Source organism: Hyalella azteca, unplaced genomic scaffold (genome assembly GCF_000764305.2).
Source record: "Hyalella azteca isolate HAZT.00-mixed unplaced genomic scaffold, Hazt_2.0.2 contig8449, whole genome shotgun sequence".
In the NCBI taxonomy this organism is placed as follows: domain Eukaryota; kingdom Metazoa; phylum Arthropoda; class Malacostraca; order Amphipoda; family Hyalellidae; genus Hyalella; species Hyalella azteca.
In genome coordinates this window covers 8,107-22,043 of record NW_025938541.1, presented here as the reverse complement: position 1 = coordinate 22,043, position 13,937 = coordinate 8,107, and the positions used below count along the sequence as shown (strand labels likewise).

The window sequence follows — 13,937 nt, the reverse complement described above, 5'->3', positions numbered from 1 at the left end:
ACAACACAGTTAACCTATACTAAATCACGCATCACAGTTAACCCATAGCACCTCACACAACACAGTTAACCCATAGCACCTCACACATCACAGTTAACCCATAGCACCTCACACAACACAGTTAACATCATGGTATGTTCTGTGCAGCGGACTTACCACATCACACATCACAGTTAACAATACCACATCACAGTTAACAATACCACATCACAGTTAACAATAGCACATCACACATCACAGTTAACAACACCCCATCCCACATCACAGTTAACATCATCTAATGTTGTGTGCAGCGGACATACCACATCGCACATCACAGTTAACAATACCACATCCCACATCACAGTTAACAATACCACATCCCACATCACAGTTAACAATACTGTCAGCGGCCAATTCACTTGACCTGATAGAGATTGAGGACTGTCTCTTATACACATCTAGATGTGTATAAGAGACAGCACATTACCTATTCACACATTACCCACACACTTACCACACATTACCTATTCACACATTANAGTAGAAATTTTATTAAAGATGGCTACTTCTACCTGAAATTAAAAACCTGAGATGATTTTGGAAATGCTTGTTACTCAAATTTTACTCGAATTCTTGTCAAATTCCAATGCTTGTCAAATTAGAATGATTGACAAATTCCAATGTTTGTTACTTTAGATTATCGTTCATCACGGCTTTAGCGAGTATATTTTTTCGAGGTTTGCTCCGAGATAATGTGTGCCATTTATTGTTTCATTTTATGGATTTTTATGCGCGAAAACTTTTGCAGGTAATTTGAAAAATATAATTTATTCTACATCTTGAATGTATGAACAATGACTTGTTTTTTTTTACGCAGATCATTAATCCGTAATTTTTGCTCTCTAATACCTTTCCTTCACTCTCTTGCACTATTTATTCATTAATCTGCAGTCCCAACATATATATATTATCTCTATATAATAAATTGGCTCTCCACATCACCGTACTACATATACTGTATGCCGTACTAAATATCTCCCAGCTCTCCATATTCATAATGAATATCTTATCAATTACTATCCACAAAACATATTAGCCCTGATATTTATTTAAGCTTCCATTAAGCACTATTAATCCATTATTGTTACATTAATTAATAACGATTATTACGACCAGACACGAACCGAGACATCATCACGGACGATCTGGTGTGTGTGTTATTTTAGCTTCCATTAATCACGGTTATTACGACCACAGACACGAACCGAGACATCATCATTAACCCTGATAGTTATTTAAGCTTCCAATAAGCACTATTAATCCATTATTTAAGCTTCCATTAATCACGATTATTACGAACAGAGACGAACCGAGACGACCTCGTGTGCGTGTTATTTAAGCTTCCATTAATAACGATTATTTTGACCAGACACGAACCGAGACATCATCACGGACGATCTGGTGTGCGTGTTATTTTAGCTTCCATTAATCACGGTTATTACGACCACAGACACGAACCGAGACATCATCATTAACCCTGATAGTTATTTAAGCTTCCATTAATCACTATTATTACGACCAGACACGAACCGAGACATCATCATTAAGCCTGATAGTTATTTTAGCTTCCATTAATCACGATTATTACGACCAGACACGAACCGAGACATCACCATTAACCCTGATAGTTATTTAAGCTTCCATTAATCACGATTATTACGAACAGACACGAACCGAGACATCACCATTAACCCTGATAGTTATTTAAGCTTCCATTAAGCACTATTAATCCATTATTTAAGCTTCCATTAATCACCATTATTACGAACAGACACGAACCGAGACATCATCACTAACCCTGATAGTTATTTAAGCTTCCATTAATCACGATTATTACGAACAGACACGAACCGAGACATCATCATTAACCCTGATAGTTATTTAAGCTTCCATTAATCACGATTATTACGACCAGACACGAACCGAGACATCATCACGGACGACCTGGTGCTGTCTCTTATACACATCTAGATGTGTATAAGAGACAGAACTTGACATGTTCGGCTTCGAGGACCCGAAGGTTAGTGGGATGCCACCGACGGCTTCATCGGCATACTTAACATGTTCGGCTTTGAGGACCCGAAAGTTAGTGGGATGCCACCGACGGCTTCATCGGCATACTTGACATGTTCGGCTTCGAGGACCCGAAGGTTAGTTGGATGCCACCGACGGCTTCATCGGCATACTTGACATGTTCGGCTTCGAGGACCCGAAGGTTAGTGGGATGCCACCGACGGCTTCATCGGCATACTTAACATGTTCGGCTTTGAGGACCCGAAAGTTAGTGGGATGCCACCGACGGCTTCATCGGCATACTTGACATGTTCGGCTTCGAGGACATGAAGGTTAGTGGGATGCCACCGACGGCTTCATTGGCATACTTGACATGTTCGGCTTCGAGGACTCGAAAGTTAGTGGGATGCCACCGACGGCTTCATCGGCATACTTGACATGTTCGGCTTCGAGGACCCGAAGGTTAGTGGGATGCCACCGACGGCTTCATCGGCATACCTGTCTCTTATACACATCTAGATGTGTATAAGAGACAGCCGTCCCACCGTCATCAAGCAGATACGCGCGCTACAGGTAACCCTACAGAGACGCCCGGTCTCTTTGACCGTCCCACCGTCATCAAGCAGATACGCGCGCTACAGGCATAACGCGTCACATTTTATCTTGTAACATGTAACTTGCAGCTGTTACGTTTTGTTGTTGTAGCTGTTGTTGTTGAGGCTAATGTAATGTTGTTGCAGTTAATGTAATGTGTTAATGTTATTTTATAGCGCGATGGTGTATTTCTGTTATAACGTGCATTGCTTCTACACTGATGCAGTAACGTAAGAACGCGTAATGCTGTTGTGAAATATTAGTGCATAATGAAATTATGTGCAAATGAACAATTTCGGCGGATGTGAAGAGTGAAACGTACAATCAAAATCTTTGCCGTACGGGCGTTGTAATGTAATCATTTGTTCGTCGAAATGTTCGGTAAAAATTACGTTATAAGACGTACGAGATGCTAATGTCCCAGTGCCATATGGCGTATAGGATACATATTTATATAATATGGTATAGTAGTAGTATATAATCTATCGTTAGTTATGGAAGGATCGGGTTCAAAAGGCTGGACCCATTGTGGAATCAAGTCACGAAAAGTACAGGAATCGGCAACAGGCCATGGGCCTATTTATTCAGTGCCGACACTTCTATTCTATTCTATTAGTATAGCAGACGCAAGGTTGCCTGTCATGACATAAAGTTACATAAAGTTCCATTTTTTACTAATGTAATATTCAGTAACATAACCACTATGTAGTAGCTTGAAGTTACCCTCCTATTCATTGAGTACGTTTCTAACAAAATAATCATGAATGCCCAGGTTCTGGAGACGGTTAACCTGATGGTTGGATGTTACCCTCCTATTCATTGGGTAAATTTCTAACTAAATAACCATGAATGCGCAGGTTCTGGAGACGGTTAACCTGATGGCTAGAGGTTACTCGCCTATTCATTGGGTAAATTTCTAACAAAATAATCATTAATGCGCAGGTTCTGGAGACGGTTAACCTGATGGCTGGCGGTTACCCGCACAGAATGCGCTTCCGAAGTTTCGTGTTCAGATACCGGCTGCTGGCGCCGTCCAAGAAGCTCAGGCGAACTGACGAGAAAACCATCGAGGATTGCAAAACAATCCTTGAGTTCTTTTTGCGTAACATCGATGACGTCAACAAGGCGTCAATGAATACCATCAATTGGGCGTTGGGCAAACGACATATATTTTTAAGGTAAGCCTGTAAATAATAACCAAAATTGTTTTTATTTATTATGTAACAACATATTTCAATGAGAATCTTGTCGGACGAGAATAATCTCAAAAGATATTGTCTTATTTTTTTCATAGAATACCGCCTTATTTTTGTTTCGATGATCCAAATTATTATATATCTGAGATTGTATCGTTTAGTAAAAGAACTTGTGAAATAAACCATGTTATTCCGTTTCGCTTAATTAGAGAATTAACTCGTAGAACCCTGTTTAATCCGTATCGCTCAGTTAACAAACTAATATTTGCAATGAACCTTGTTTTTCTGTATCGTTCAGGTAAAGAACTTATGCAATGAACCCAGTTCTTCTTTATCGGTAAATTAACGAACTTAAGTAATAAATCCTGTTAATATTCAGAACATCCAGGTGGGGAATGTGACTCCACCAAACGATACTAATTCGTGTGATTTAATAGCATTAAAACTACTGTAAAAAATTAAAAAGGAATGTTGTAAAAGCTTCAAATGTTGCTTTAACTCATACTAATAATACAGATTGGGTGAACGGATGAAATGCAATTAGTTGTGCTTGATGTTGATTTAATTTCTGAACTAGATTATCTTCTGCTGATGTTATCAGTCCACATTCGGTAAAGGTTGACGACTTTTATATAAAAAATTCTGAATTAAACGATTAGTTATCGCAGCTAATGTGCTTTTCTGAACACGAAAATCAACAAGGAACATCAACAACAATGTTTCAAATTATATTAGCTTTTAGCTAAATAAAGTATTGGTGTTTCTTCCCACTATGCAACACTTGCAAATGCATCCTAAATACAAGCGTTATTTCTGGTGGAACACAACCCTACATTTTCCGTCTAGTTGGCTTCAAATTCAACCTTATTAAGACATTATAGCGATCGCTAGCACTTTGGAAGTGTTCACTCTTGTTATATTTGTTGAGTTTGNGGATGCCACCGACGGCTTCATCGGCATACTTGACATGTTCGGCTTCGAGGACCCGAAGGTTAGTGGGATGCCACCGACGGCTTCATCGGCATACTTGACATGTTCGGCTTTGAGGACCCGAAGGTTAGTGGGGCTCTACTGACGGCTTCATTGGCATACTTGTCATGTTCGGCTTCGAGGACCCGAAGGTTAGTGGGTGCTACCGACGGCTTCATTGGCATATTCGACGTGTTCTGATCAATAATTCTAATCAATTAATACTTCACATATTAATAATTTTTTAGTTTTTGTTAATCAACACTTCTTATGTCATTTGCCTTACCAACTTTGGAAAACAATTCATAATAAAAACTTGGCCCTCACTGAGTGTAATCAATTCTATGTCCCAAGTGGTAAACCTTTTGTCTACTTTCGGAGTATCTCGTTACCAGGCCGGTAGGTACCAAATGAAAATGAAACGAGTAAATTTTCCCTAGACTAAAAGTTGAATTCTTTTGAAAATGGTCTACATCAAGGAGCAGTAACTGAAAACCGCTTCACCACCAGCCTTCACACTTGGAGCACCTGTGCATCAACTTGTGTGCTGAGACCATGCAGCACTTCTACAACACGCACATCTTCAAGAGCTCCGTCGAGTCCTGCAGAGAAGAGGGCATAAGTTCCATCGTGGAGGTTTGTGCAGCGGACATACCACATCACACATCACAGTTAACATCATGGTATGTTATGTGCAGCGGACATACCACATCACAGTTAACATCATCATATGTTATGTGCAGCGGACCGGCCTCTTAAGCATGCTGGACGTGGAGTGTTCTGTAAGAGGCTCCCCAGAAAGCTACGTGCAGAAGGTGAAGCTGCAGCACAAGGGCTGCTCGCGTCTCTTTGAGCCTAAGAGCGACCTTACCAGAGCCTTCGGCATCCATCACTATGCTGGTCGCGTCGTCTACGAGGCTTCTGATTTCTTAGGTAGATAATTTTTAGTAGAAATTTTATTAAAGATGGCTACTTCTACCTGAAATTAAAAACCTGAGATGATTTTGGAAATGCTTGTTACTCAAATTTTACTCGAATTCTTGTCAAATTCCAATGCTTGTCAAATTAGAATGATTGACAAATTCCAATGTTTGTTACTTTAGATTATCGTTCATCACGGCTTTAGCGAGTATATTTTTTCGAGGTTTGCTCCGAGATAATGTGTGCCATTTATTGCTTCATTATATGGATTTTTTTGCGCGAAAACTTTTGTATGTAATTTAAAAAAAAATATAATTTATTCAACATTTTGCGAGTATGAACAATGACTCGTTTTCTACGCAGTTTTCTCCTCACTAATCACTAGTTTCTGGACTCTAACACCTCAATCTTTACTCTCTTGCACTTTTTGTTAATTTATCTTCAGTCCCAACATATATATTATAACTATTAGTAAATTGACTACATGAATAGCATAGTACATATATTATTTGCCGTACTAAATATCTCCCAGCTCTCCATATTCATAATGAATATCTTATCAATTACTATCCACAAAACATATTAGCCCTGATATTTATTTAAGCTTCCATTAAGCACTATTAATCCATTATTGTTACATTAATTAATAACGATTATTACGACCAGACACGAACCGAGACATCATCACGGACGACCTGGTGTGCGTGTTCCACAAGCTCACGTGCAGCTTCGGCTTCGCCACGCATCTCTTCGGGTCTGAGATGAAGGCGCTGTTCTCGCAGGACGCCGCCCCACGCGGCGTATCCTTCAGGATCTCACCCACCTCACACACGGACTTGTGAGATGCTCTTAGTTTATTTATTATTCTTTTTAGTTACCCAGAGCTTTAAGTTCATTCATTATCCTTTTTACTCACCGGCCTCACACACCGACTTGTGAGATACTCTCAGTTCATTTATTTCAGTTGTTTTCATTCTTTCAGTGACTTTTCTCACGTCCCTCAGGTTTATCATCGATTATGATCATGTACAAGATTCAATAATACAAAATAATATTAGATATAGTAATAAATCTGATTGAATGTGTATCTTGAGTTGCGAGGATTCTTAATAATAAAAATTTCGTAAGGGCATATTAATATTTTGACATTTCTTGTGAACTTTTTTTAATTAACACGTTAAGTGCGGGACGACCCACGGGTGGGTGGCAGGGTCTTTTTTCCGGATAAATTCCGCGATTTAGTTTTTTTTTTCAATTGCGTTTGTCGACAAAAATTTATGATGGCAGTACTGCCTCATTAAAATATAAAATGTACGAAAAAAAGGAAAATTTAATTTTTGTACCTGAACCTACAAATTTACTAGTGTATTTTGAATTATAGGCCTTTTTAGCAGCGGACTTGGCCGTTTTTAGGCCAGCTGCCAGCGCTGTGGGCCGTTGCCGCACATAAAGTGTTAAAACGGAAACTGAGTTTGACTCCGACTTTCCAGCTTCTTGCTTCGACTTTCTAGCTTCGTTCAGTTTGAGAACTTATGCTATAAATTCTTTTCTTCGTTCAAGAACTAAAATAACAAGAGTTTGATATCAACTCAGCTAGGTTATATGATATTTTTTATTCGATCTCATAATTCATTGTACTCATAAGGACAAGGAGCAAGTAACACATTTGTGTTTTTCATTTTCACCCCTTGTCTTTCCCTCGCTCAGCTGTTCCGCCAGCCGAAATTTTCGAGGGAACTTTACTGTATTCAACTCAACTCAGTTTTGTATTTTTCTCCGACCTTTTCTCCGCTCAAGAGGTCTAGTTCGTGCATTTTATAATGGCTGGACAGAAAATAAAAAAGATAGTCGAAAAGCCCTCTATGGCCTCTAGAAAAAAAAATGAATCCAAAAAGAATGTATGAACGCGTTCAAGAACAGACTAGATAAAGCTATGGAGAAATATATGTTCAGACTTGAAATGCCTAGCTCCTTATCGAACCTGGTGGAAGTCTAGTAGCTATTTCAAACTATATCGTCAGTCATGAAAAGATCCGGTCAAATAACACGATATTAGATCTTCTGTGAACAAGTCACGAAAAGTAAGAATCGCCGACAGGCCACATCAGGCCTATTCTTTAGCGTTGACATCACTATGTTATGTTATTTATGTAAAAAGTATCACATTAATTGAAATGCATTATAATTATATAATAGGCAACCTAAAATGTCGATAGATAATAAATATCATAAATTTATCTAATTCATATTTACCGTACAGACAAAATGGCGACGAGCGTGAATTTATTTGTGATTTGCAAGTATTTTTTATAAAATAGGCAACCTAAAATATAGATAGATATTGAGTATCGTTAATTTATTTAATTAATATACACTGTGCAGACAAAATGGCGACGAGCCAGTCTCTACCCTGACCCAGGACTTCCACACGCGCCTGGACAACCTGTTGCGCACGCTGGTGCACGCCAAGCCTCACTTTGTGCGCTGCCTGCGCGCTAACCCTACAGAGACGCCCGGTCTCTTTGACCGTCCCACCGTCATCAAGCAGATACGCGCGCTACAGGTAACCCTACATGTAACAACATATTTCAATGAGAATCTTGTCGGACGAGAATAATCTCAAAAGATATTGTCTTATTTTTTTCATAGAATACCGCCTTATTTTGTGTTTTGATGATATAAATTATTATAGTTCTGAGATTGCATTGTTTAGTAAAAGAGCTTGTGGAATAAACATTGTTATTCCGTATCGTTTAATTAGAGAATTAATTCCATAAACCGTTTAATTTTAATCCGTCTCGCTCAGTTAACAAAGTAATACATGCCATAAACCCTGTTCTTCTTTATGATTAAGTTAAAACACTTCTACAATGAACTCTGTTCTTTTTCGTTAAATTAACGAAATCATACAATGAACACTGTTCTTCTTTATCGTTCAGTTAAAAACTTATACAATAAACCCTGTTCTTCTTTATCTTTAAATTAACGAAATTATGCAGTGAACCCTGTTCCCTGTTCTTCTTTATCGTTCAGTTTAAAAACTTATGCAATGAACCCTGTTCTTCTTTATCGTTCAGTTTAAAAACTTATACAATGAACCCTGTTCTTCTTTATCGTTCAGTTTAAAAACTTATGCAATGAGCCCTGTTCTTTTTCATAGTTTAATTTGCGAGCTTTAGTAATAAACCCTCTAAATATTCGTAACGCCCATGCGTGTGACCACATGAAAATTTTCTGGATGAGAATGGAGCTCCACTCAACAATTCTAATTCCTGCGAATTTTAAAGTAAATTAAATCTGCTGTGAAAAATTCAAAAGGAATGTGGCAAGAGCTTCAAATGTTGCTTTAACTCGTACTAATCGTAAAGATTGGGTAAACGGATAAATTACAATTAGTTGTGCTTGATGTTTATTTAATTTTTGAACTAGAGTATATTCTGCTGCTGTTGTCTGTCCACCTTCCGTAAATGTTGACTAGTTTTATTTTTTTTTTTCAAAAAACTTTCTGAATTAAACGATGAATTATCGCAGCTAATGTGCTTTTTTGAACACGAAAATCAACAAGGAACATCAACAACAATGCATCAAATTATATTAGCTTTTAGCTAAATTAAATATTGTTGTTTCTTCAGCGACCCCACTATGCAGAAGTTGCAGATTTACCCTAAATACAAGCGTTATTTCTGCTGAAATAAAACCCAACACTGTTAGAAAAATTACCGTTAACGGTATTACCGGCGTTTCAGTGGCCGGTCGGAACGTAAAAAGAAACACCGTGTCGCCGTTTTTATACTAATTTAACACTAGAAATCCGTAGAATATCTGATAAAAACGGCGAAACAGTTTATTTTCTCGGGGCGGCCGGCTACTAGAACGCCAGTGGGACCGTTTTTCTAACAGTGTACATTTTCCGTCTTGATGGCTTCAAATTCAACCTTATTAAGACATTATAGCGATCGCTCGCACTTTGGAAGTGTTCACTCTTGTTATATTTGTTGAGTTTGTTATTATACTTGCACGGTATAACAATTCTAGCGATCGCTCGCACTTTGGAAGTGTTCACTCTTGGTATATATGTTGAGTCTGTTTGTTATCTCACACTTTGACCTCTTTGGAAGTGTTCTTTCTTGTTCTATTTGTTGAGTTTGCTATATATAACACTTGCACGGTATAACAATTAACATTCATTGCAGCTAGGGAGCCAGACAACAGCTGGAGATGCAGCGCATAGATGGCACCTCTAGTTGGCTTCAAATTCAACCTTATTAAGACATTATAGCGATCGCTAGCACTTTGGAAGAATTCACTCTTGTTATATTTGTTATGTTATATATAATACTTGCACGGTATAACAATTACCGTTCATTGCAGCGAGGGCGCCAGACAACAGCTGGAGATGCAGCGCATAGATGGCACTTCTAGTTGGCTTCAAATTCAACCTTATTGAGGCATTATAGCAATCGCTCACTCTTTGGACGTGTTCACTCTTATTATATTTGTTGAGTTTGTTATAATACTTGCACGGTATCACTCTTATTTTATTTGTTGAGTTTGCTATATATAACACTTGCACGGTATAAGAATTAACGTTCATTGCAGCGAGGGAGCGAGACAACAGCTGGAGATGCAGCTCATTTTTTCAGCGCTCCTCCTGATGGCACCTCTAGTTGGCTTCAAATTCAACCTTATTGAGACATTATAGCGATCGCTAGCACTTTGGAAGAATTCACTCTTGTTATATTTGGTATGTTATATATAACACTTGAACGGTATAATAATTAACATTCATTGCAGCGAGGGCGCCAGACAACAGCTGGAGATGCAGCGCATAGATGGCACCTCTAGTTGGCTTCAAATTCAACCTTATTGAGACATTATAGCGATCGCTCACTCTTTGGGCGTGTTCACTCTTGTTAAATTTGTTATGTTATATATAATACTTGCACGGTATAACAATTAACGTTCATTGCAGCGAGGGTGCCAGACAACAGCTGGAGATGCAGCGCATAGACACACGGCACCGCAGTGCCACGCTCATTCAGGCACACTGGCGAGGATGGCACACCCGGCGCCGGTGGCCCACTCTGCGCCGCAGCCTCGAGTTACGGACTCGGTCTCAGAATGTGGTGCGACCGAGACCCCAGCCCATAACTTGTACACCTCCACCTGAGGGGCTCGAACGATGTGACCATAAGACCATCCAGCAAACTTGCGACCTCTTCGGCCTCGACTTGGTTAGTTGCCATTAGATGGCTAACGCGACCTGTTCGGCCTCGACTTGGTTAGTTAACATTAGAGGGCTAGCTTGACTTGGTTAATTGCCATTAGATGGCTAGCTTACCCCAACTGTGGTGGGGGTTGTAATGGGTACTACCTTACCCCAACATCCTCCTTACCATTAGATGGCTACCTTACCCCAACTGAAGCATGGCTGGCTTACCCCAACTGTGGTGGGGTTGTAATGGTAACTACCTTACCCCAACATCCTCCTGACCATNCTACTAGAAACTGAACCTGTCTCTTATACACATCTAGATGTGTATAAGAGACAGGGGTTGTAATGGTAACTACCTTACCCCAACATCCTCCTGACCATTAGATGGCTAGCTTACCCCAACTGAAGCATGGCTGGCTTACCCCAACTGTAGCGAGTCTGTCGCAGAGTCTACATTATAATCATACCTTTATTTTTCTTAGGTTTTAAATTATGGTATCTGTATTTCAAATTTCCTTTAGTGCCTACACCAATAAATTCATACTGAGTGATTGCTCGATGGATTTAAACTTTGTTTATCAATGAACAATTCATCATTTAAAAATTGCATACCCACAAATTTCTATTTTGCAAGGCAATCTTTCTGCAAATGATATCAATTTTACAAATGCGTTATTTCCACAAATATTTGAATAACTTGGTGTCGTTCTTCCGGAAAAATTCAAACTGTCGTAAACCGATTGTTCTGGCCCTTCATTTGACGGCTTATTTCTTGATCGTTGATTCCAAATTATTTATTATTTGTCGCTTTGTTTCCGTATCTTCATTTTTATTATCTAATTATAGTCACGTTGTTGATAATCTTTCGCCACTGTAGGAACCGGGGTGCTTTATCCTCACGACAGAAGGAAGCAAGCCTCATGATATACTTTATTTTTCATTTCGGATTTTCCAGTCATTGTACATCTTTGGTATGGAAAAGAGAATTATTACTCCAGCTTCTATTTTCTTCGTCTCCTAGGGGATGTCGTCCAAATACCTCTTTGCCACACCTTGAAATTGTTCATATTTATCTCCATTATTAATTATTATTCATCTATTAATTCATCATCATCCATTAATTCATCACTAACTTACCCACCCTCATAATCATCACCCCCTTCCTCCAGGAGCGCCCCCCACCCGTGCCCCCCAGTCGCTCCTACACCATCGCGGGCAACCAGAAGCTGGGCTACCCGCAGACCAGGGTGCTCAAGATGGCCTTCACTGGTAACGTTATTACCTCGTACTTGTAGTATTTATTCCGTGATAGGTTATAGCCTTTACTGGTAAAGTTATTACCTCGTACTTGTAGTATTTATTCCGTGATAGGTTATAGCCTTTACTGGTAAAGTTATTCAGTTACCTNTAGCCTTCACTGATAACGTTATTACCTCGTACTTGTAGTATTTATTCCGTGATAGGTTATAGCCTTTACTGGTAACGTTATTCAGTTACAGAAGTTATATCTATGCCGTGTTATGTTTAGGTTGTTGAGTGTCCATCGATGCAATTTCTTAGAATCAATAAAGTATTTTAATAGTTATTTTACTCAAGAATTTGTTGTAAAAATTAAATTTCTGTTGATTGTGTCCAGAGGTAATTTTTCTATTTGCTCCTAATGTCCTATGACGGAATGTCGAATGACATTCTCTAATGCTGCATCTCTTACCGCATGTAATATCACCATCTGTAATGTTACCGCATGTAATATCACCATCTGTAATGTTACCGTATATAATATCACCATCTGTAATGTTACCGTATGTAATAGCACCATAAGAATATTTGAGTAAATGTTCCAAAATCGTTCAATAATAACGAATTATTTAATAGTTACAAACATTTAAATATATTAGATGTTTGTAATAATGGTATTATAGCAGCGTAAAATAATATCATAAAAATAGTTTCATTCATATAATCAAAATATTTGAAATATTATGAGTTTACAAGACAAAATTAACTAAGCTATTTGACAAACTTTGATATTGGTTGGCCATCAAAGCCAGAATATTGAAGTTAGCCATCAAAGACTTTCTTTTCTATGATTGAAAATTTTTTTGGGTGTACCAAAGTTTTTTCGTAACGGTTGGCCTAGTTTATTTGAAAAATGTTCTGAATTGTAGAACCGTCAGGTAAATGGGGTAAATGGATTTAATAGAACAATGGAAGAACACATACACTTACTAATTATTCTGTGTGCACGTTTCTAAAATTAATTGAATACCGTAGCTAAACCATTTTTAATTACATCATATAAGTAACACGCCAATAACACTGCAGCGATAGCCGATCAGTTTATTTCAGATTGTTTGTCATAGTTGCGATGGACAAATTTCGTAATTACGCTATAAATAAATATAATAATATATCATCTAACGTCATCTTTAGAATTTTGCAGTAAAATGCTTGTTTCACAACCGAAAAAGTCATTTGTTTGTAAAATTAAATTTTTGTAGTTGCAAAAAATATGACAACATCGAAAAAATATGACAAATATGCATCGAAATGATGAAATATGTTCGCAGAAGATGGTGGTGGTGATGCGGTGCTGGTGAAGGGAGACGTGGTGATGGTGGTGGGTGCAAGTCATCGTCGTGGTCACGTCATGGTAGAGTACCAGGGCATCTCCGTACACGTACCCTACCAGTACCTAGAGTAGGACAAACGCCTGCTCAGATGGCAGAATAAATGCTAAAAATGCCCACTGTTGAATGCTAACAATGAATGGAAATATCCTACCAATAATTTATTATGAAAACTATATAATGCAGCTAAAGAACGGAAGATTACAACTAACCGATCTTGAAAATTTATTGAAAATATGCTTTCTAATTCATTGCATCTTTTGAAAAGTTCAGAAAAGAGGAATTTTTCTTTGGAGGCGGCACATTGCTGCAGAAATTCACCCATACAATTGCCACGACTAAGAACGTATACAGTAA

The 13,937-nt window shown here is 38.4% G+C and overlaps 1 protein-coding gene across 1 annotated transcript in view; it reads left to right on the top strand.

Moving 5' to 3' along the window:
- Window positions 1-13,650, top strand: part of LOC108665425 (myosin-A) — a gene marked incomplete at its 3' end in the record, with an annotated part of 32,095 nt that extends 18,445 nt beyond the window's left edge. Inside the window, 7 exon segments of the mRNA XM_047881647.1 lie at window positions 5,558-5,747; window positions 6,402-6,573; window positions 8,118-8,310; window positions 8,542-8,549; window positions 10,708-10,969; window positions 12,120-12,219; window positions 13,521-13,650. Coding sequence (XP_047737603.1) covers window positions 5,558-5,747; window positions 6,402-6,573; window positions 8,118-8,310; window positions 8,542-8,549; window positions 10,708-10,969; window positions 12,120-12,219; window positions 13,521-13,650 — 1,055 coding nt within the window.
- Window positions 13,651-13,937: the final 287 nt, after the last annotated feature.